At 33.2% G+C, this 24,417-nt stretch overlaps 1 protein-coding gene and 1 long non-coding RNA gene across 4 annotated transcripts in view; one reads left to right on the top strand and one right to left on the bottom strand.

Moving 5' to 3' along the window:
- LOC143234127 (band 3 anion transport protein-like) overlaps positions 1-24,417 on the top strand; it is a 69,440-nt gene that overhangs the window by 33,066 nt on the left and 11,957 nt on the right. For both annotated transcript variants that reach the window (XM_076471214.1, XM_076471213.1), the window contains exons 3-13: positions 10,896-11,065; positions 13,752-13,824; positions 15,487-15,647; positions 15,872-16,023; positions 16,543-16,723; positions 18,384-18,612; positions 19,697-19,820; positions 20,316-20,513; positions 20,946-21,050; positions 22,787-22,979; positions 23,625-23,831. In XM_076471214.1, coding sequence (XP_076327329.1) covers positions 10,896-11,065; positions 13,752-13,824; positions 15,487-15,647; positions 15,872-16,023; positions 16,543-16,723; positions 18,384-18,612; positions 19,697-19,820; positions 20,316-20,513; positions 20,946-21,050; positions 22,787-22,979; positions 23,625-23,831 — 1,793 coding nt within the window. The remainder of the gene's footprint in view (positions 1-10,895; positions 11,066-13,751; positions 13,825-15,486; positions 15,648-15,871; positions 16,024-16,542; positions 16,724-18,383; positions 18,613-19,696; positions 19,821-20,315; positions 20,514-20,945; positions 21,051-22,786; positions 22,980-23,624; positions 23,832-24,417) is intronic.
- Positions 7,154-23,779, bottom strand: LOC143234131 (uncharacterized). 2 transcript variants are annotated; one of them, XR_013018523.1, is made up of 4 exons: positions 23,628-23,779; positions 15,504-15,631; positions 10,790-11,107; positions 7,154-8,084 (listed from the first exon to the last, which is right to left on the bottom strand). It is a non-coding gene; the product is annotated as an uncharacterized LOC143234131 (long non-coding RNA). The 2 variants fall into 2 exon arrangements; XR_013018522.1 differs by lacking the exon at positions 7,154-8,084 and having other exon boundaries at positions 8,831-11,107.

The following is a 24,417-nucleotide window of genomic DNA, read 5'->3' as shown; positions in this document are numbered from 1 at the left end:
AGCTAGCTTACTGGTATAGTGAAGAGTGCTGAAATAACACAACTTGTTTACTGATATCGTGAAAAGTGCTCAAGTGACATTGTTTAGTTACCGAAACCGTGAAAAGTGCTGAAACAATTGGGATTGCTTGCCGCTATCGTGAAGAATGTTGTACTGATAACATTTATTAATATCAAGAAAAATCTTGTACTGACGAAACTTACTTATTAACATCGTGATCAATGTTGTAACGACAAAAACTACTTATTGACATCGTGAATAATGTTGTAACGACAAAAACTACTTATTGACATCGTGAATAATATTGTAGTGAAAAAAACTACTTATTGATATAGTGAAAAACGTTGTAGTGACAAAACTTACAGACATCGCGAAACTACAAAGAAACGTGAAAACGCTGTGTTCATGCTACCCACCATGTTAAAGCGACTTCACAAGTATGTAAAGGTCAAAACTTTTACTACCTTACTTGCTGTGACGTATATTCTTCAAATTCTAAACGTACTTAAAAGAAGTTATCTTTATGTACAAACCTTTATCGAGCATCGTGTTTGTGGTTACTGTTTTTACAATTTTTTAAAAAATAATATGCACACTAAAGAGATCCCGTCGTGCACATGTCAAGGTTTATTTGTTTTAAATTATTTTCATTATAAGATTGATAAGAATTATAGTCTTCATGGTAAGGTCAAAGTTGTAGACTTTCTAATAAAGTAAAACTTGTAGTTTTTATAATACGATGCGGACGGTAGTCTGCACATTAAAGTAAAGCTAGTAGTTCTGTAGTATTATGTGGTTGGTAGACTACATGGAGAAGTAAAGCTTGTAGTGTTAAAAGATAATGTAAACGGTAGCCTACATGGTAAAGCAAAGTTTGTAGTGTTAAAAGATGATGTAAACGGTAGCCTACATAGTAAAGCAAAGCTTGTAGTGTTAAAAGATAATGTAAACGGTAGCCTACATGGTAAAGCAAAGTTTGTAGTGTTAAAAGATGATGTAAACGGTAGCCTACATAGTAAAGCAAAGCTTGTAGTGTTAAAAGATAATGTAAACGGTAGCCTACATGGTAAAGCAAAGTTTGTAGTGTTAAAAGATGATGTAAACGGTAGCCTACATAGTAAAGCAAAGTTTGTAGTGTTAAAAGATGATGTAAACGGTAGCCTACATAGTAAAGCAAAGCTTGTAGTGTTAAAAGATAATGTAAACGGTAGCCTACATGGTAAAGCAAAGTTTGTAGTGTTAAAAGATGATGTAAACGGTAGCCTACATAGTAAAGCAAAGCTTGTAGTGTTAAAAGATGATCTAAACGGTAGCCTACATAGTAAAGTAAAGGTTGTAGTGTTTTTTAATATGATGTGAAAGGCATAATACATAGAGAAATAAATGTTGTAGTTTTTCTGATATGATATGGATGGTAGCATACATAGTGAAGTATAGGTTGTAGTTTTCCTAATATGATGTGAATGGCAGTCTACATTGTGAAATAAACATTGTAGTTTTAATAATATGATATGGATGGTAGCATACATAGTGAAGTAAAGGATGTACTTTTTGTAATATGATGTGGATTAAAGTATAGTGAAGTAAAGCTGGTAGTTGTTGTAATATGAAGTGAACAGTAGTCTACATAGTGAAGTAAAGCTTGTACTTCTGTAATTTGATTTGGACGGTAGCCTACATAGTGAAGTAAAAGTTGTAGTTTTTTGTAATAAGATATGGATGGTAGTCTGCATAGTAAAGTAAAGGTTGTAGTTCTGTAATATGATATGTATGATAGTCTACATATTGAGGATAAAGTTGTAGTATTTTAAATATGATGTGGATGATAGTATACACAGGTAAGTAAAGGTTATAGTTTTGTAATATGATGTGGACAGTAATTTATCTAGTGAAGTGAAGGTGGTAGTTTTTGTAATATGATGTGGATGGTAGTCTACATAATGAAGTAAAGGCTGTAAATTTTCTAGAATGATGAGGATAGTTCAAATAATAAAATAAAGGTTGTAGCTTTTGTAATATGATGTGTAAGGTAGTCTATACAGTGAAGTAATGGTAGCAGTTTTGATAATATGATATTGATGGCAGTCTGCAAAGTGAAGGTTTTAGTTTGTGTAATATGATGTGGATGGTAGTCTACACACTGAAATAAAGGTTATAGTTTTCGTAATATAGTATGGACGGTAGTTTAAATAATGAAGGAAAAATTGTAATTTTTGTAATATTGTGTGGACAGTAGCCAACATAGTAAAGTAATGCTTATAGTCCTGTGTATGTGATGTGAACAATTGTGTACGTAGTGAAGTAAAGGTTGTAGTTATGCAATACGATGCGGATGGCAGTCTACATAGTGAAGTAAAGGTTGTAGTTTTTATAATATGATGTATACGGTAGTCTACATAGTAAGGTAAAGGTTGTATTTTTTGTAATATGATGTGGACAGAAATTTACATAGTGATTTAAAGCTTGTAGTTTTTGTGATATGTTATGGACAGTAGTTTACACAGTGAAGTAAAAGTGGTAGTACTTGTAATATAATTTGGACAGTAGTCTACATAATGAAGAAAAGATTGTAGTTTTTTGTAATATGATGTGAATGGTAGTCTGCATAGTAAAGTAAAGTTTGTAGTTCTCTAATATGATATGGATGGTAGTATACATATTGACGATAAAGTTGTAGTTTTGTAATATGATATGGATGATAGTCTACATATTAAAGTAAAGGTTTTACTTTTTCTAACATGATGTGGACGGTAGCCTACATACTGAAGTAAAGGTTGTAGTTTTCGTAATATATTGTGGACGATAGTTTAAATAATGAAGTAAAAATTGTAGTTTTTGTAATATCGTGTGGACGATATTTCCATAGTGAAGTAAAGCTCGTAGTTCTGTGATATGATGTGGATGGTAATCTGCAGAGTGAAGCTTGTAGTTCTGTGATATGATGTGGATGGTAATCTACATAGTGAAGTAAAGTAGTTTTTCTAATATGATGTGTAAGGTAGTCTACACAGTAAAGTAATGGTGGCAGTTTTGATAATATGATATTAATGGCAATCTATATGATGAAGTAAATCTTGTACTTCTGTAATATCATATGGATGGTAGTCTACATAACGAACTAAATATTGTAGTTTTTGTAATATGAAATGAACGGTAGTCTACATAGTGAAGTAAAGACTGCAGTTTTGTAATATGATATAGATGGTAATCTACATTGTGAGTATAAAGTTGTAGTTCTGTAATATGATATGGATGATAGTCTGCATAGTGAAGTAAAGTTGGCAGTTTTCATAATATGATATTGATAGCAGTATACATAGTGAAGTAAATATTGTACTTCTGTAATGCCACATGGACGGTAGTCTACATAATGAACTACAAATTGTATTTTTTGTAATAAATGTGGACGGTAGTCAACAGAGTATGGAAAAGGTTGTAAGTTTCATAATATGGTGTGGATGGTAGTATAGATAGTGAAGCAATGGTTGTAGTTTTTATAATATGATGTGGACTGTAGTGTACATAGTGAGGTAAAGTTAGTAGTTTTTGTAATATGATGTAGACGGTAATTTACAAAATAAAGTTAAAATTGTAGTTTTGGAAATATCGCTTGGACAGTACTCTATATAGTGAAGTAAAGCTTGTAGTTCTGTAATATGATGTGGACGGTATTGTACATAGTGAAGTAAAGCTTGTAGTTCTGTAATATTATGTGGATGGTAGACTACATAGTGAAGTAAAGTTTGTAGTTTTTGTAATAAGATGTGGACGGTAATTTACAAAATGAAGTAAAATTGTAGTTTTTGTAATATCTTGTGGACAACAGCCTACATAGTGAAGTAAAGCTTGTAGTTCTGTAATATGATGTAAACTAGTTTACATAGAAAAGTAAATGTTGTAGTTTTTGTAATATGATGTGTATATTAGTCTACGTATCGAAGTTTGCTTGTTTGTTTGTTTTGAATGTATATGTATGTATGCAGTGAAACAGACACAAATTTGGTTTGTTCTAAATTTCGCGCAAAGCTACACGAAGATTATTTGCGCTATCCATCCCTAATTTAGCAGTGAAAAACTATAGGGAAGTCAGCTAGTCATCACCAACTCTTGGGCTACTCTTTTACCAACGAATAGTGGAATTGATCGGCACATTATTAAGCCCCCATGGCTGAAAGGGCGAGCATATTTGGTACGACGGGGAATCGAATCCGCGACCCTCGGATTACGAGTCGAACGCCTTAACACTCCTGGCCATGCCTGGCTTCTTAGCGAAATAAAGGATGTAGTTCTCTAATATGATGTGGACTGTAGTCTACATATTAAAGCAAAAGTTGTAGTTTTTGTAATATGATATGGACGGTAGTATACCAAATGAAGTAAAAGTCGTAGTTTTTGTAATATGATGTGGACTGTAGTTTATAAAGTGAAGTAAAGGTTGTAGTTTTTGTACTATGATGTGGATGGTTGTCTACATAGTGAGGAAAGGTTTTAGTTTTTGTAATATGATATGGACGGTAGTCTATATAGTGAAATAAAGCTTGTAGTTCTGTATTATATTGTGGAAGGTAGCGTACATAATGAAGTTTTGTAATATGATGTGGATATTAGTCTACATAGTGAAGCAGAAGTTGTAGTTCTGTACTATGATGTGGATGGTTGTCTACATGGTGAGGAAAGGTTGTAGTTTTTGTAATATGATATGGACAGTAGTTTATATAGTGAAATAAAGCTTGTAGTTCTGTATTATATTGTGGAAGGTAGTGTACATAATGAAGTTTTGTAATATGATGTGGATATTAGTCTACATAGTGAAGCAGAGGTTGTAGTTCTGTAATATGATGTGGATGGTTGTCTACATAGTGAGGAAAGGTTGTAGTTCTGTAATATGATGTGGATATTAGTCTACATAGTGAAGCAGAGGTTGTATTTCTGTAATTTAATGTGGCCTAGTGCACACAGTGAAGTAAAGATTGTATTTATGTAATATGATATTGATGGTAGTCTACGTATTGACGTAAAGCTTGTAGTGTTTGTAATATGATGTGGACGGTAGTATACATAGTATGGTGAAAGTTTTAGTTTTTGTAGTAAGATGTGGATGGTAGTCTATATAGTCACGTAAAAGTTGTAGTTTTTGTAATATAGGGGGACGCTAATTTACATAATGAAGTTAAAATTGTAGTTTTCGTAATATCGTTTGGACAGTAGCCTACATAGTGAAGTCATGATTGTACTTTTTGTGATATGATGTGGATGGTAGTCTACAGAATGAAATAAAGGTTGTAGTTTTTGTAATATGATGTGAACGGTAGTTTATATAGCGAGGTAAATGTTGTAGTTTCTGTAATATAATGTGGATGTTGGTCTATCTAGGGAATTAAAGATTGTAGTTTTTTATTATGATGTGGATGGTAGTCTACATAGTCATGTAAGGGTTGTAATTTTTGTAATACAATATAGATGGTAGTTTATATTGTATAGATAATAGCTTTTAGAATATGGTATGAATGGTGGTTCCTAAGATACACTTTATAGTAAGGTAAAAGTGGTAGTTCCTATAGTTAAGTAAGTGTGGTAACCTCTAGAGCAAAATTAGTATAGTTTTCTCTTTTGTAACTTAAATATGGTAGTATATATATATTAAAGTAAAGATGGTAATATGTCTAGCAACGTAAAAGTGGTAGTCTCTCCATTAACATAATAATAATCTCTTCAGCATGATAATGGTAGTAGCCTATATAATAGTATAGTGAGAATAAAATCTTTAGTTAATTACAGGTAGTAGTTTCTATAGGAATTGTACGATGCTAATATCTGTGATGTTTAGAGTAAGGCTGGAGTAAGATACTTATGATAGGTGCTCGAGTAAGGTACGTGTTGTGGTCTATATTGTAGTTAGATAACGGTAGCAGTCTTTATAGTAAAGTACGTGTGGTAGTTAATTAATAGTAGTTGTCCTTATAGTAGGCCCTGCATGGTCAGGTGGTTAAGGCACTCTACTTGTAATCCGAGAATTGCGGGTTCGAATCCTCGTCACACCAAACATGCTCGCTCTTACAGCCGTGGAAGCATTATAATGTGACGGTCAAGAGTAACCCAAGAGTTGGCGGTGGGTGATGATGACTAGCTTCCCTCCCTCTGGTCTTACATTGCTAAATGAGGGACGGCTAGCGCAGATATCCCTTGAGTAGCTATCGCGAAACTCAAAACAAACCAAACCTTATAGTGTGGTACTCTATACAACAGAGGTGATACTTAGATAAGATTAGTAGTCCTTATAGTAAAGTAAGTGTGGTGATGTATGTAGTAGTGTTGATAGATAAGTGTGTTAGTCCTTATAACAAGGTAAATTTTGTTGTCAATACGCATGATCGAGCCAACTCCGTGTTTAACTGTAGGGACGGTGTTTTTTGGAAGGTTTCGTCCCACCGTCTTACGGAAAATATAGCGAACATCATTGTGACCGAATAGCTCAATTTTAGTCTCCTCTGACCAAAGAATACTCTTCCAACAGGTAAAGGGTTTATCTACATGCTTTCTTGCATACCTCAATCGTGCTTCTAAATGAACAGGCTTTAAATATGGAGTTCTACAAGGACGGCATGCTTTGAACCCAGAAGAGCATAACATGTTAGTAACTGTAGAGGTGCTTACTTCAACTTCAACCCCAGTTTCCCTTACCAGTTTTTGTATGTAATTACGTGTTAAACGAGGGTTCCTACTAACTTATCTGAGAACCTTCCTCTTAGTTCTCTCTGGAATTTTGATGGGTCGTCCGGAACGAAGGAGGTTATCAATTGATCCTGTAAGCTTAAACTTGGCAATTATGCTTTGAACAGTAGATTTCGGCACATTAAGTTGTGTAGCAATACCGGAAATAAACACACAAGACTTGTATTTTACAATAATTCGGTTTTTTAAATCACTGCACAGTTGTTTCCTGTTCGCCATGATGATCAAGTAGATAATGACGGAGACGGCGCTAAATTGCAGGAAGTACATTTTGTGATGGCTCAATTCCAATAATTATTAACCCAGTGTCTAGTTCTGGAATGGTATAATGTAGTTTACTCGTCAAACTAAATAAAATTGTTACGGGAATATCAGTTTTTTCACACGTTCTGAACTGTATGAACACTTTCTGCTCCTCCTATTTTTGGTTATTTGTTTATAAACAGTTTATTTGTCGTTTAATTTACATACAAGTTTATGTAGATGAGTATTAGTATAATATTTATAATATATTATACTTCTATTAGCCTACTTTTGATACTTTTTATGTTATGAGCAAAAACAAATCGGGACGCAGGAGTACGAACACTTTCTGTCGTAACTGTGAATGAGTCGGTAGTATTGGAAATAAAAGTGTTTGTAGTTTTATGAGTCACGATACTATGAAAAGATTCTAGGCTGTTGTGACGTTTGTTCAGGTTGAACTTCACCAAACTTGTTGTTCTCTATATTTCTGATTCTCTTTTTATAGATGTGGATTGTTTTTTCTTCCTTATAATAATGTCGTTGGACTCGAAAAATCTTCATGTGTAGAAATATACGATGCTGGGATTGTTGTTACTTTGTACGTAGATAATAAAGTCAGTGGTGGGCTCATGTAGAGAACACAAACTGTTATAATATTCTGTTTTATTGATTTTGTTTTTCAGATTTGGTGTGCTTCGGTTTAGTGAAGATTTTCAGCTTGCCTTTTGATACTTGAAAATAAATCTAATTGAACTTGGTCCTTTTCCATCTATATATATACCACATCTAAACAGAACGTTGGCAACGATGGTCTTCCATAGGTTTCTTCTTCTCGACGCACAAAAAAACTTCAATGCCCATATATTCATTCATATAAATGGATTCTTGACATAAGTCCTTCTCTGTCTTCCACGGTCTCTCCTCTCTTCAATATTTCCAGTTACGACCAGACTTTTAATTTCTTCCTTCCTCATAACGTGTTTTGGAAACTTTAACTGTCTCTTTCTGATGTTAACCAGCAATTTCCTCTTACAATCTGCTCTTGATAAAATGTCTTCATTTAAGTTGTGACTTGTCTAACATACCTTCTGGATACACCTTAAGAACTACAAATAAGTCTTACATTTATACAGTATACTCTGTGACACACCCTATTCTGCTATGTTCTATATTTATATCACACGCTAAAGATTGCGTGATATACCCTGTTATATTACAATTTATATTTATATCATATTTTGTGATATACACCGTACGGATAATCGGTAGACAATTTAATCCATTGGTATAACAACACTACCAAGCTCGGTCGTAAAAAGTTTAGAGATGTAATTTCATGTTGTTATGTGCATCGACTGAAAAGTTCCAAATAAAAGTTTTTTCAACTTAAGAACGAGATAACGTACGTACAGAATTGCAACTGGATGTTGTGTTTTTGTTGTTGTTTTTTTTAGTTTCTGAAATGTTAATTTCGAAACAACCGGAAATATTTTTACGTACTTTTGATAGCGTTTTATCTGGAATCGTTCAAACCTAACTTCTAAATTTATCCAAGTCCTCACTAACTCTGCACAAGGAGTGTTAGTGCTCAGTAACCCGAAAACGGTTTGCTGCATACCAAAGATAAAGACTTTTGTTTGTCCATTTTCAGTTAATCACGCATAGCTTCTCAAGAACTAGAAGTATTTGAGCTGTTAGAGCTCAAATAAAATGGCTAGTCAACAGTGTTCCCCGTCCATTATAACATATCATAATGTTTAGGGATAACAAGGGACCTATTGGTCCACCTCGACTGTGCCATCCTCTAAAAGAGACTAAAACCATTAAAAAAAATTAAAGTTAGCCCTTATCATTCATAGATATGTCAAGCTTTATTTTAAATTCAGTAAAATTTACTGCCTCCACAACATCTAAAGGTAACTCATTCTAAAGACCAACCACTCTGTTAGAAAAATAAAACTGTCTACAAGTCAAGCTACAACAAAACCTTTAGATAGTGTAACATATTTGGAAAGAAAGAAGAAAGAAAATATGTTTATACCACTTGTATTTCGTTTGTTGTTCAATGTAACAGCGTCATCTCTGGTAACTATGTAGGTGTTTAAAACACCTGCTTTACATAACTATGACATTATGCTCTTACCGCTATATGTAGGCTGTCATTGCAAGCATGTATAGCCGTTGAACTCTTATCTTACAGGTACTAAGATATTGAAAAATAGAAGCAGACAATATGGCTAAAGTAAGTTTAGAAGTCAATAAATTTTTGAATGATCTATTTTTTTTTCAGTTTAAGAATCTTAAAACTCTTTGTTTACGAATTGACTTCTGTAATTGATAAACTTTGTGTTACTAGAACAAACTGTTTATGTCCATGTTTAGTTACGTAGTTCTTAAACCTAATGTTGCTAGAACGAAGTGTTTGTGTCCAAGCTGATCTATGTAATCGCTACAGTGATTGCTTTAAAACTAGTTGTTTCAAATTGACTCATACAGTCGTTAAAATTAGTGTGACCACAATAAATTGTTTTTTTCCCAGGTTGACTTATATAGTCGTTAAATTCAGTGTCACCAGAAAATAGTCTTCCCTTCCAATATACTTCGTTTACTGATGGAATGTTAGCGGACACTAATTTAAGAATCTCATTCATTATTTTCAGAACACTTCCCCTTTGAGAGGTTAGCCATACTGAATTTTAAACCTCTGTCGCTTTATCTTGTGTTCTGTGATGAAAAAATAATGATAGGCAGAATGTTAAACACTGTTAGAACAGAGATCAAGGCTTAGGAATTGTTTCGTTAAATTTAAATAACTACATGTCTACATTCATTACCGTTCACAAGTTTTGGCACAGTCCTGTGTTTGCAGATAAATCAGAAATAACTGCAGTAATAACCAAACTGTAGGCTGTGATAACAATAAAACTAAATTATACAAATGCAGTCATCTTCAAATTATAATTATTTTAACATTAGTTTAATGGAAGCTTTCATCAGTCTCTCAAAGTCAATTCAAGAATTCTAAGTGTGTTGTCACAGCGGTGTTGGATCATTTGTCGTCACAGGTCTGTCTCGTCCTACGTAAGTTAATCACGTATAAGACAAGTGATGTTTCAGTAATACCTTGTCGTTATCTGCTTTCAGCATAGCTTCGCATAATTAGGTGCATTATATAGATTATTCTTCTGTTGAAAAATAAAACCTTAACCATCACGTTTAATACCAGATAGCACTATAAGTAGAGATCGTTTTTAGGAAACTACAATAATTATCTTTACTCACACCATCCTGGTCCGGCATAGCCAGGTGGTTAAGGCGTTTGACTCGTAATCTGAGGGTCCCGGATTCGAATCCCCGTCGTACCATACATGCTTGCTCTTTCAGCCGTGGGGGCGTTATAATGTTACGGCCAATCCCACTATTCGTCAGAAAAAGTTGGCGGTGAGTGGTGATGACTAGCTATCTTCCTTCTAGTCTTACGCTGTTAAATTAGGGACGACTAGCGCAGATAGCCCTCGTGTAGCTTTGCGCGAAATTCCAAACAAACTCACAGCATCCTTGATTCTATTTCTATAAATGGTCATTTATCTGTTTAAACCAAAACATGATCTTCCCAGATTTCTCTTTATAGTTTGTGAGAACTCTTACTGTGGTACGTTTTGATCACTTTGGTGGATATAAGGCTTAAGAAAGGTTAATTACATTATGTTTGCATTTCCAGTTACTTAATTCGGTCTTTTTGCCGTTGTAATCAATACCTTTTAACGTAATCTTAAGCCATAATTATGAATGAAAAATGAAATGCACCTACTGCAACAAATCAGTGAATGGTCGCTATAATAAGTAACAAGCACATATATTTTCCTCAAAAACTGTTTTCGAAATAGCATCATTTGCAGTTTATCTAACACTTTTAGACCAGACGTCCCTGAGAACTCTGGAATTCTTCCCGATGCCCCACTTCGAACAAGAATGTTGCAAGATGAAGATGCACAATTCCAGCCTTTGATGTCCGAGCGAGCAGCAGTTCCTATTCCAGAAGATAGTACCAAACACCCAGAAGGTCCCAAAGTTGCGTTCGAATTAGGTGAGTTGAGCGAGTCCCAATGAAATCAATGTTTGAACTTATCTGAGAAAAAAAAAAAGTTATAAGTCGGAAATATTAGAGACGCGCCAATCTTATGGGTACTGTATGTCATTTCTAATTTAATATTCAATCAATAAGATTGGTATAAATCAGCAAAAACAACCCTGTAGCAAATATTAAATAAACTGAATATCTAGTTGTAAATTGTGAAAGTCCGTACGACTGATTAGAAGCTTTACTGTTAACAGATATAAAATGCCGATAATGAGGGTTAATAATATTACCTTACCACTTAAGCACTAATGTAATTACAGCATTTTACAAAAAAGTAACCAAACATTCGTGACAAAAAAAGTGCTCACCTTTGCTTATATTTGTATATAAGTGTTTGTAGAACTTTGAACACGTACTTACTCTAGTCATTTAATGAAATAATGTATTTGTGTGAAGGTGTTATTAGGCCTTGGACCACGCACTCTCCCCTGCTATTGAGAAGAATGGCTTAGAATACCTAAGATCACAACTTTTCTTCTATTAATAACTAATGGTCGTTTGTACTATGTTTACTTACTTTTGAGTACTTTTTAAACAGTATTATAATTTGTAACTTACAAGTAAAATAACTTAAAATGTAAACCTGAATGTGTTTTTCACAGCAATAAACTAATATGTATTCTTTTTCTCCTAACTGGATTCTCCGCACTTAAGTAAGTGAACACATAATGCTAATACAATAACAAGTTCGCAAACAATTATTTATAACCATAATGGACTTATTTTTGAGAGGATATAATACACGAATGGACTAATATTTTGTCGTTTATTCACGTTTAGGTTTTTGTTGTAAGCAGCTTTTTTAGTTAAAAAGAAAAACCTTCATCAGGACCTATCATCTGGTGACTTAATTTTAGATAAATGACTCCCCATGAGGACCTGCCGCTTAATGATACAATTTTGGATAAACAACTTTATCAGGACCTATAATTCGACGAAAAATATTCATAAGAACGATCGTGCTAGCATAGTTAGGCTTCATAAGAACGATCGTGCTAGCATAGTTAGGCATTTTTTTTTTCATAATGTTAACAATTTATGTAATACTTATATACTTAAGCTGTTTGTAATAGTTCAGTGTGGACCTCTTCTAAACCCGTACCTTGGGATTACAACATCTCTCTAGAGTACACCTACTTTGGAATATTTTTTTGTGTTCTTTCGGAAGTGACTGAACTTTAGTGGAAGGTAAACTTCAGGTGTTGCTAACCTAATTTTTCCATGCAGTCTTGTATTTTATTGGATAAATTCATAGAAGCGTCATTTCTTTGTTCTTCAATTGGACATATGTGTCTTAGTCATTTTAGTCGAATTGGTTTTGTTCTGTTTATAACGTAATTCCTGTTTGTGCAGTAAAACCCAGTTCATGTACTGTTAACTGAAACAAACTAATCAGTCAGATAAACAGTATTATTTCAGGTTCAAGTGTGTTGCGTTCAATGCACGAATTTATATGTACATCTTAAAATTCACCATCAAAACATATCAGTTCCTACATTAAAACTATTCGATATTCCTCAAACGTTATAAACTCACTACCAACTATACATTATGATTCCTCTGGTTAATTCAGTTGTGATTTATAAGAAAGTAGCTATTTTCTTAAGGCTTTCATGAGGATATATGTTTTAACGATACATTTTCGGCTAAATGATTGTCACTGGGATCTGTTACTTGGTGGTCGAATAATGGCTTATCTGCCTTAACTAGAGCTGGACTTGGTATAGCCTGGTGATTAGGGTTCTTGACTCGGAATCAAAAATCCCTCGCCGAACGTGCTCGCTCTTTTAGCCTGATGGCGTTGTAATGTCACGACCAATCCTACTATTCGTTGGTAAGAGTAGCCCAAGAGATTCTGATGGATCATGTTTACTTGTTACTTTCCCCTCTACTCTATCACTCCAATATTAGGGACGGCTGACACAAATAGTCTTTGAGTAGTTATGCGCGAAATTCAACTCAACCAACAAACAATAATTAGGGCTTGTGATGTAACGCTAAAATATTGTTCCAGTGCCATTATAACCATGTTTTTTTTTAAAGTAATTATATAACTGTATTTGTGTGCTATTCATGTTCCTTTCAATATGGTAACATCTGAACAAAGACAATAGATGTTTGTGGAATTCAATGCAAAACTACTTGAAAGTTATTTGCGTCAACAATAACTAATTTTAAAGAAATATAATAAAGAAAGTCAACACCACCCACCATCACCCCTTTTGGCTACTCTAATCGAGGTTTAATTATCATTCTTATAACGCATCCTCAGAATGCAGCGTGTTTTAATTTTACGGGGGTAACAGGGCGATAAGCATGGACCTTTGGTTCCAAAACCCAGTTCTTCTGTTGAACTCATAACAAGGTAATACATGAAAGACTATATGTCAAGTAAAATATGTAATACATGAAAGACTATATGTCAAGTAAAATATGTAATACATGAAAGACTATATGTCAAGTAAAATATGTAATACATGAAAGACTATATGTCAAGTAAAATATGTAATACATGAAAGACTATATGTCAAGTAAAATATGTAATCTGTACGAAATTTATTCCAACATCGTTTTAGATCAAATGTACAAACTGTGACATTTGCGTTTTCAAATTATAATTCTTGGATTGCAGGAGAGGAAGGGGAAGAGGAAAAAGACAAAACTACAGAAAACGCTGGAAAAAAGTCTGATAAACCAAGGCAAAAGTAAGTCATTTTCCAGTACTAGTAAACTGTTAAACAAGTCATTAAAAACGTAAGTATACCATATTCCAGTACTGGTGAGTTGTTAAAACGAGTTTTCTCAAAACAAACGTATGCTTTGTATTAGTACTGACGAATTTTTAAACCAATCATCTTAAAACATGAGTAGGCTATTTTTTAGTCGTGGCGAATTGTTAAACCAATTTTCTTAAAACGCAAAGAAGTCATTTTCTAATAATGACGAATTGTTGAACCAGTCATCTTAAAATACAAGTAAGTCATTTTCTAGTACTAGTAAACTGTTAAACAAGTCATTAAAAACGTAAGTATACCATATTCCAGTACTGGTGAGTTGTTAAAACGAGTTTTCTCAAAACAAACCTATGCTTTGTATTAGTACTGACGAATTTTTAAACCAATCATCTTAAAACATGAGTAGGCTATTTTTTAGTCGTGGCGAATTGTTAAGCCAATTTTCTTAAAACGCAAAGAAGTCATTTTCTAATAATGACGAATTGTTGAACCAGTCATCTTAAAATACAAGTAAGTCATTTTCCAGTACTAGTAAACTGTTAAACAAGTCATTAAAAACGTAAGTATACCATATTCCAGTACTGGTGAGTTGTTAAAACGAGTTTTCTCAAAACAAACCTATGCTTTGTATTAGTACTGACGAATTTTTAAACCAATCATCTTAAAACATGAGTAGGCTATTTTTTAGTCGTGGCGAATTGTTAAACCAATTTTCTTAAAACGCAAAGAAGTCATTTTCTAATAATGACGAATTGTTGAACCAGTCATCTTAAAATACAAGTAAGTCATTTTCTAGTAATAGCGAATTGTTAAACTAGTTATCTTATAACACAAGTAAGTCATTTCCTAATAATGATGAATTGTTAAACCAGTCATCTTAAAACGTGAATAGACTATTTTCTAGTAATGGCGAATTGTTAAACGAGTTAAGTAAAAATGTATTCTTAAAACGGTTGGTATGAGTATTAAAACTTTAACTAAAATAAAGTACAGAACAACAATTTGACCTTCTTAAGTCATTTACACGTTAACAAAGAGAGTTTACAACTAACCGTTGCCGGACACGTGTCTTAAGAAGGAGAGTGTAAACAGGTACGGGACTGTAGGAGGCGTTGCAGTTAGATGTTAGATTATAATCAGTGATGTCGAGAAACCCACTTGTTGAGAAATTTATATGCAAAAACGGCTCGTTTGGGTTGAGAAAATATTTTACATTGAAGAGCGAACAACGTTTCGACCTTCTATGTAAAATATTTTCTCAACCCAAACGAGCCGTTTTTGCATATAAAGATGTTAGATTATTAGTTAGTATAGGTAAAAATAATTCATTACCACCAAAACTAACTGCAGCCTGATTCGTCAATCTCTGGGATACGCCCGGATCTAATTTTAATACATAGGTGCTGTAATTGTATGAGGTAGTCGTGGACGTTACTACGTTATTGTGTATCTTGCAAGTCAGCTTCCGACTAAATATTAGTGTGGACTACCTTGCATTTACCGAATGAATACTCAACTACATTATATTTCTCGTTAAGCATTCTTATGTGAACACGTATAAAAAGTATGATTAATCGTAACTATACCTAGACCTTGTCATTGGAATCTTTTTTTTTTTTTTTTATCGTGTAGACATGAACAACACTCACACAACCACCATCGACACCACCACCGTCATCACCGTCCTTATAGGCGCCAAGGGTCCGACATTGACCCTGGTTACCTGGCTAACATGGCCACTGAACCAGAGGAGGCAGGAACGTTGCAGACAGTCGACCTGGAAGAAATAGCAAGTAAATTTTTTGTTGTTTTTACTGATGAAATATCAGGAACAACTCCTTCTGATACACATAAGACGTCCACGTTTCGTCTAAATGTTTCCTTCTAGTGACGAAATAAACAATTCTACATATAGTAAGAAAGAATTATTCATATATTAAACATCGGTTCTAATGATATTCATTTATAATCTCTACGCAAGCCATCGCTCTGATAACTTTCTGATAATCCCATTTAGGTCATCGCTTCGACAATCCTCGTGGATTGAGACGGCACAAGATCCAAGCACGAGAGTCCGTGTCTTCTCTAGTTCACTTAAGTCGTAAAGATGGGCTTACTAATAAATCGTTATCTTTTGTCAAAAAATTCTACAATCACAAGCCTCACGAGGTAAGAAATTTTTGGGTTATTTCTGTTTATAGGGAACTTGAAGCTAATTAGTAACTTACTTTACTAGATAAATCGCTAAATTTCTGTTTCTTCCAGTGCTAGTGGAACATCTTTGACATAAACATTTTCCAGCTTAGCTTTAACTGTGCTTTTTAAGTTAGTTTTAATTCTACTAACTTGTGGTATAATAAATGTTTTGATCTCTAGGTTTTGTCAGCTAAAATCAACTCTTATAACTTGAGGTTTATAATAAAGGTTAACCTCTCTAGGTTTATGTCAGCTATACTCACCTTTAATAGCTTGATGGTTACAATAAAAATTTCGGTCTTTAGGTTTTTGAACAGCTAGATTTAACTCAGATAGCTTGATGGTTACAATAAAAGTTTCGGTCGTTAGATGTTTGTCGGCTAAATTTAACTCTTTAGTTTGGTGGTTACAATAAACGTTTCCGTTTTTATATTTTTGTCAACCAGGTTCAACTTTAATAGATTGATGGTTACAAGAACCTTTCGTTTCTAGGTGTTTGTGCAGCTAGATGAATTGATGCAAAATGATGAGCAGGAGTTGGAATGGAAAGAAACAGCTCGTTGGATAAAGTATGAAGAGAATGTAGAAGAAGATGCCGACAGATGGGGCAAACCTCATGTTGCCTCTTTGTCTTTCCACAGTCTCTTGTCACTGCGAAAGTGCTTAGAACAAGGTAAAGCAGTCCATAAGCAAGCTAGGATAACTGTGAATAGAAGCATTTTGTTATACCAGTTTATATAACGAAAAACCAAAGTGCACCAAATAATATGTAAAAACTTAACATTGTATCTCCAGAAACGTTAGATTGAACACCTAATGTTTCGTTTTACTTCTTCGTCTGCAATAATGTAAACTGACGCTCATAGGATATATTGCAAAGAAATTAACTTTAATATCTTTATAATTTCTATTGAAAATATTTGTTGCAAACCATTTTTACAACTTATTGCTTATTGTTTTGAATTTCGCGCAAAGCTACACGACGGCTATCTGCGCTAGCCGTCCCTAATTTAGCAGTGTAAGACTAGAGAGAAGGCAGCTAGTCACCACCACCCACCGCCAACTCTTTTACCAACGAATAGTGGGATTGACCGTCATATTATAACGCCTCCACGTCTGAAAGGGCGAGCATGTTTGGTGCGACTGTGATTCGAACCCGCGACCCTCAGATTACGAGTCGAGCGCCTTAAGCCACCTGACCATGCCGGGCCTTTTACACCTTAAATTGATTGTTTGAAACAATTGTTTTAAATTCACAGATTTTTTTTCGAAAAAAAAAATTTTTTGAAGTAGATAAAGGCTTAACACATTATTTAACTCACAGCAACCTCTACTGTAAATTCTAGGCTTGAGTCATCAACCAAAGAAATACACTAAAATATCTTAGAATAGTGTTTGTTTTGTTTTTTGAATTAAGCACAAAGCTATACAATGGGCTATCTGTGCTCTGCCCACCACGGGTATCGAAACCAGGTTTTTAGCGTTGTAAGTCCGCAAACATACCGCTGAGCCACTGGGGGACCTTAGAATGGTGATTTGGCCATAGTATTTATGTGTGTTTTAGTCTTTTTCAACCCACTCTCTGATATCGTGAATTAATTTAAGAGTGTAAATAGTACTTGACCATTGCGCCTAATTCATCATTTGATATTATACAGCGGATAAACTTTTAAATTACTGTGTTACACTGCTTTTCCTTTTCACCAAAGTTAATACTGAGAACATAATTTGTGATATTTTACGTGTTTATATCTTGTAATGATACTGTTATTTCAATTTAAATACGTTTGAAACATTTCTTTTCTTAGTGTTTATAACGTGTATCAACAATGTTACCTGAAAATTATTATTTTCTAATGAAGTCATCAAATTTGCGTTTTAAGACAGCCATTATAGCTTTTATAACATATAGGATATTTGTGAACATATATCTGTTTAACATTTATTCAAGTATCTCTGTAACGTTTGTCTTTGGTGTTTGAGAAAATCGAGATACTGAAGGTGGTTTAATAATGTTTTTAAACAACTCCTTTTTGAATTAGGAGTTTGGCGTCAGTGTTTATTAATAATTTTGTAATAGGCTTGAAATTAAACGGAACCGTTTGTTAATCATTTATGTGTTTTCAGCTATCATTTATATTCAGATGTTATAAAAACTCCAGAAACAGTTTGTTAGAATGTATGTTCTTTGTTATGTAAAGTTTAGGGAATCTAGTTTCATAAAGTATCCTCTTAATTTAGTAGACATCAACGTTATTCAACTCGTACGTTCACAGTCAGATGAATAATAGCGAATTATCACAACATATATTTTTGAAATATCTTTATAACAGGGACAGTGTTACTGGACTTGGAAGAAAAAGATCTTCCAGGTATAGCTTACCGGGTCGTGGAACTTATGGTAGTAAACGACCAAATTAAACCTGAACATCGTGGACCCGTGTTGAGGGCTCTACTTCTTCGTCATAAGCACGTGAATGAACGCGGATTTGCCCCATTTGGCTTAAAACGAAATCATTCAGGATACTCCAGTCTCAACCTCCTGGAGCACGAAAAAACCAAGCAAGTTCAACTTTTATGTTTCATATTTATTGGCCATTTTATTAAGAAAAAGTATCGAGTATAGATATATAAAATAGTTTAAAAAATGTGAGATACAAGATAGTCCATAAGTACGTCGAACTTGAATAGAAATAAATCGATTAGGCTAAATACTGATATGGTCGAGAGTGTTTAATATGCACAACCATACAAATAGGAAGAAAATCTGATATTGAATGTAATAATAATCTGCACTTGTCCAAATAATGAGGAACATGAGATAACAGTGAGAAATTTATATATTTTAATAAGATAATCTGTCAAATAGCCCGGTTTATCATCCTATACAAATTATTTTAACAATTAATTTCGCAGCATTTAGTGTAATCGGTTCAGTGCATACTGGTTTATTATCACAATCAGACGGATTTGATCTGTTCTTGGTTTATCTCTTTAAATTCTTGAAATAATATATATACAAAATAAATGTTTCCAAGGCAAGCTTATTAATCAAATCTCTTGCCACTCCATTCTGTTTTGATTTTCTTTTGTATTTATTTAATGGACAATTTCATTTACTCAAAGAAATATTTCTTAAGAAAGATAACTGAAGTAAATAAAAAATCACTACCTATTTAGCCTTTAAAATTATTTATCATTTATTTTATATAGTTAGTGATGATTGATATCCATAAATAAACAAAATACACTGCTCAACATATTCTTGAAAATATCTATTTTGTTTTGTCTGCTTATCCTGAGATCTATTTTAAACTTTAATTTAAAGTTAAACTCAAAGATTAATTTTAGGCCAACACGAATAATTTTTGGGAAAACATTGAAGGAATATGTTTTGGTCAAAGCAACATAGTCTCACTTACTTGTTGTTGGGAAAACATTGAAGGAATATGTTTTGGTCAAAGCAACATAGTCTCACTTACTTGTTGTTGGGAAAACATTGAAGGAATATGTGTTGAATTCTCACTCCTTCATCATGTATGATTTATTCACTTACTTGTTGTTGGGAAAACATTGAAGGAATATGTTTTGGTCAAAGCAACATAGTCTCACTTACTTGTTGTTGGGAAAACATTGCACTTCACAGGTTATCAAAAATAATTTCTTCAAATGGAAGTTTCATAGCCCCTGATATTACAGGAGTTCGAACCTCACACAGCTTTTCTTCAGGATTATCTGAAACCAGAATATCAATCACAGAGGACGCTGAGGTAGGTTAGTCTGTGTGTGTGTGTTGTTTTTTTTGTAGTAAATTCATATTGAGATATGCGTTGTGTCCCCCGTGGGTATTCGAACCGCAAATCCGAAAACTTACTGTTGTTCAAGCTGGGAGCAGATTAGCCTGTAAATTGTTTTCCATTTCTTGTATTAAATTAATACTATGTAGATAGTTTTCCGAATGAATGAGTCAATACAAAGAAGCTTAAAACTGTGAATAAATCATATCTTTATTTTTAATTCTACATTTTTCATTATTCCCAAACATGGAGTATTAAATATTGCTTATTGAAAGTTACCCATCCTAAATAAATTAATCTAATATTTTTTTTAATATTTTAAAGTTCCATATAAAATAAATCGCTTAAGTCATGGACACCTTAATTATTATCACTTACTAGTAAAATTATTCATTATATTGTATTGTTTTATGTTGTTGCTACTTGATTATGTTTATTTCATTATAACCTCAATAATGGTGTTCACAGGCCCAAAAAGAAATTCAACAAATCATACGAAATGCCTCACACGAAGAATTGCCTAAAATGGAGTCTACCATTTTACGACGGATACCGGAGGGTGCAGAAGCAACATCAGTGTTAGTTGGTTCCTTAGATTTTCTGGAAGAAGCTGCTGTGGTTTTCGTAAGGTTAGCTGAAGGTCAAGTCCTACCAACTATCACAGAGGTAAGAATTAGCTCCATCTACCTCAAATAAATTTGTTTATAAAATTTCGTTAAAAGCTACACAAAGAGTTGTCACATCCGTGAAATTACAGACTAGAAGGAAGCCGATTAATCAACAGTAGCTACCATTAACTTTTGGACACTTTTTACCTGACCAACTAAAGGGATTAGATTGCTACACTTGTTGTACGTCCTTACCCCCCAATGTGTGGAGCGCACTTTGTTGGCAACAGGGATGAAACAATGAATCCTAGGTTTCACAGTTCAGGGGTGCTAACCAATACATAACGTCTTCATTACCCTAGAATTTGTTTTCTAATTATTAGTTGTTGTTTTGTTTTTCATTTCGCAACTTTGTATTATTAATTTTTGATTTTTTATTACAAATTCAACTAATGAATATCTTACTAACTGAAGTTGACTTGTGTTTAAGGTTTCCATACCCGTTCGATTCATGTTCATTTTACTGGGACCAATGAAAACCGATCTGAATTATCATGAGGTTGGTCGTTCTATCTCCACGCTCATGTCGAATACGGTAAGTATAGTGTCACTTATGTTTAACACATTTACTTTACATTAGTTCTCCTATAATTAAAAAAAATCAATTTGTAGGAAGTAAAAAACTTGTTGCAAAAATAACGAATTATTTCGTCATAATGTATCGTTACAGGGATCTGGTCCATTCGTCATAATGTATCGTTACAGGGCTTTAGTCCATCTTAACCTACAAAATCGTTGAATCGTGATTTTCTACTCAATATGTAAACTTTTATCTTTCCAGCAGTTCATAAATATACCATCAAATTCGACATATTTATTATGTGTTTTAGATATTGCTCTACAGTCATGGTTTATTTACATAAGTATTTACAATATACTGTTGCGAAGATGGTTGATCACAAAAACTTAGGCATGACGGGTAATTTCTCAATCTTTGTAACTTCGACGCGTTAAAGTAAACCGCATGAATACCAGAAAAATCATAGGCTGGCTTCTGAATATATATATTTTTTTCATTTTAGCTATAATTTATAACTTCTAAAGCAGCCTTTTTTTGTATTCATCAACGTTTACACTTTGAATTCAGTAACGTTCTATTTGTGACAAATAAAATTTAGTTTTTATCACTTTCCTTCCGAAAAGAGTTTACTCGTATTTATTCGTGGCAAACACGAAACTTACAGCTTTAAATACTCTAATGATTCTAATTTGAAGATCCAGAACTACAGATACTAAATCGTAATGCTTCAGCATGATTTATTACACGGGACCAAATAAAAAATTGTAACATATTTATTAATTTTGGGATTTGTACTCTTTTAACAATGGCTTTTTCTTTTAATAAATAAGTAGCTGTTAATTTTGTAACTTAATATTTAGTAAGTGTTTAGTTTTTATAACAGAGGTGTTGAAGTTGATTGTTTTAAAAGCGTTAGTTGTGACAGGTTTAGTTACGTCGCTAGTACGAGTCGCGCGTTGGGTACGCAGTTTTGTTGTTTAGTATTGTTGAAATCACGTTCAGTGTTTTGCGGTAGTTCCCAAGTGGTACAGCGGTATATTTGAGGGATCACACTACTAACAACTGGGTTTCGATACCCGTAGTGGGGAAAGTACAGATAGCCCATTACGTTGCTTTATGCTTAATTCCAAATACTCGGTTTTTTTGGTGTATCTACCCTAATGAATGTTTTTAGATAATAGCGTCTCGTAGTTTGTAGAAAGTTCGAGTTATCAGTTCGGCAGTATACGAGGTGTTATCAAAATGTTCTAAGACTTCACATTTATTCCGAAGAATAATGTACATACATCAGTATTATATACTATCCTCTTCAAAGTAACCTTACAAAGTTACAAATTAGGCATTTTTTTCAACACTTTTTGCCGGCTTTCTGTATTTAAACCGTAACTTTTATAGTATTATATTGCATCTATAATTAAGATTTCATATAATCTTGTGTTTTGTTTTGTGATCCATCCCACTTATGATGATAAGCTTATTGGACAGTGATTCGTGGGAAACAAAAAATAGATCTGAAATGATACACACACACACACTTCTGTGTTCGAATCGTAACAAACAAATTAACTAGAATGTAGGAAAAACATCAGCTACAACTAATCTGTTTTTATGACCGTTTTCACAATAAGTTGGTGTAGCTTATAATAACATCTTAATAGGTTTTGCTTTTCTTCACGAGTGGCTTAATAATAATGTTGCGATAACAAAAGTAAAACTAAGATGATTATTCTGTCTTTATGATCATATAACAGAATTTCCACGAGGTAGCTTACAAAGCTCAGGAAAGAAATGATCTTTTACATGCCATTAACGAGTTTTTGGATGACAGCATTGTGTTGCCACCTGGCGATTGGGAACGAAAGTCTCTATTGCCTATTCAGGAAATTAGAAGAAAGAATCAAGAGTTGAGAGAAAGAAAAAAGAAGGAAAAGAAAGAAAAGGATGGTAAAATAAAATAATATATAATGTGCTTCATTTTGAGTTCATATGTTTATAACCAAAAGTTTCTCAATTCCTTTACATCCTTTAAGTTAATTATGATAGATAAAAACGTTTTCATTTAGTTTTTAAGCACAAAGCTACACAACCGAAATAAACCTATTTTATATATTATATCTAATGTGTTATTGGGTAAATACGCAAGCATGTCGACACTGAAAATAATAATACTATTTTTTTTTATACAAGACCTTAAAATCAATATTTGGCATCCTTAAAAATATTTTTATAAGTGAACTGGACTTTAAATTGAGTACACAAATATTTAATAAATTATAACCTAAGCTTCCTAAATATCTCAACTTTTCATATTGTTAAAAATAGATTGTGCATGTATATCAACTGTATATTACTTTAATATATTCATGTTTTCTTTTTGTAAATAAAATTTTCCTAATTATCTCAAGCACGTGCCATATTTAAATCTTTGTGTAATTTTAATGTTTATAAATACGAAGCGTAAAAGCTAATTCTTTTATACAAACTACTGTTCAATGTTTTCAAACGAAGTTTACCAGCCTACGGCAAAAGAAAGGAGCTTCAACCTTAAGGTAACTTTTTATTTTAAAAAACTATAAAATATTTTTTCAGTACCTGACGGGGAAGAGAAACCACCATCTTATGACCCACTTAAACGTCAAGGTAAACCTTTCATTGGTCTGATAAATGATGTCAAGAACCGATTTCCGTATTACATCAGCGATCTTTACGACGGTTTGAACGCTCAGTGCTTGGCAGCCATCATATTTATCTACTTTGCTGCCCTCTCTGGGGCAATTACCTTTGGAGGGTTAATGGGTAAATATATAAAGTTTTATCGGTGGACTCAGCAAACAACCAGATATGGCTTTGCTATGAGAAAAACTCACACACATAAAATTTTAAGTTTAAAAGGAATATAATTAATAAAACACATCTTACCTTTCAAACAAACGTAATCTAAAAAAAAATTTCGTCGTTAGATAAGGTGTATAGAATTGTGAGATCATTCATTCACTAAGAGAAATAATTAAAGGAACAATATAATTTTCGATCTTTGTTTTTTCAGCACTTAAAATTTAGAAAAAATGTTTCCGTTATAACTTATATGCTAATGATTCAAAATGGTTTTGTTTTTAGATTTAAGTTTGATTCTATTAATAATAAAACAGTTGTGTAAATATACACTTTATATTTAATAAATCTCATCACAGAACTTTTTGAATTGTAGTCAAGAAGTGACATTTCTTTATAAATGTTTATTTCATATCTAATTGTATGAATTTAATGTATAAAGCACATTTTCTACTAAATTCAGCTTTCAGTATACACAGTTTGTAGCAATGACAAACTAACCATAGTTATGAGCTAGAATACTTTTGAGAATTATGTGAAACTTCAATCG

This window comes from Tachypleus tridentatus, chromosome 12 (genome assembly GCF_004210375.1).
Source record: "Tachypleus tridentatus isolate NWPU-2018 chromosome 12, ASM421037v1, whole genome shotgun sequence".
In the NCBI taxonomy this organism is placed as follows: Eukaryota; Metazoa; Arthropoda; class Merostomata; order Xiphosura; family Limulidae; genus Tachypleus; species Tachypleus tridentatus.
This window is presented reverse-complemented; position numbering and strand designations above follow the sequence as displayed.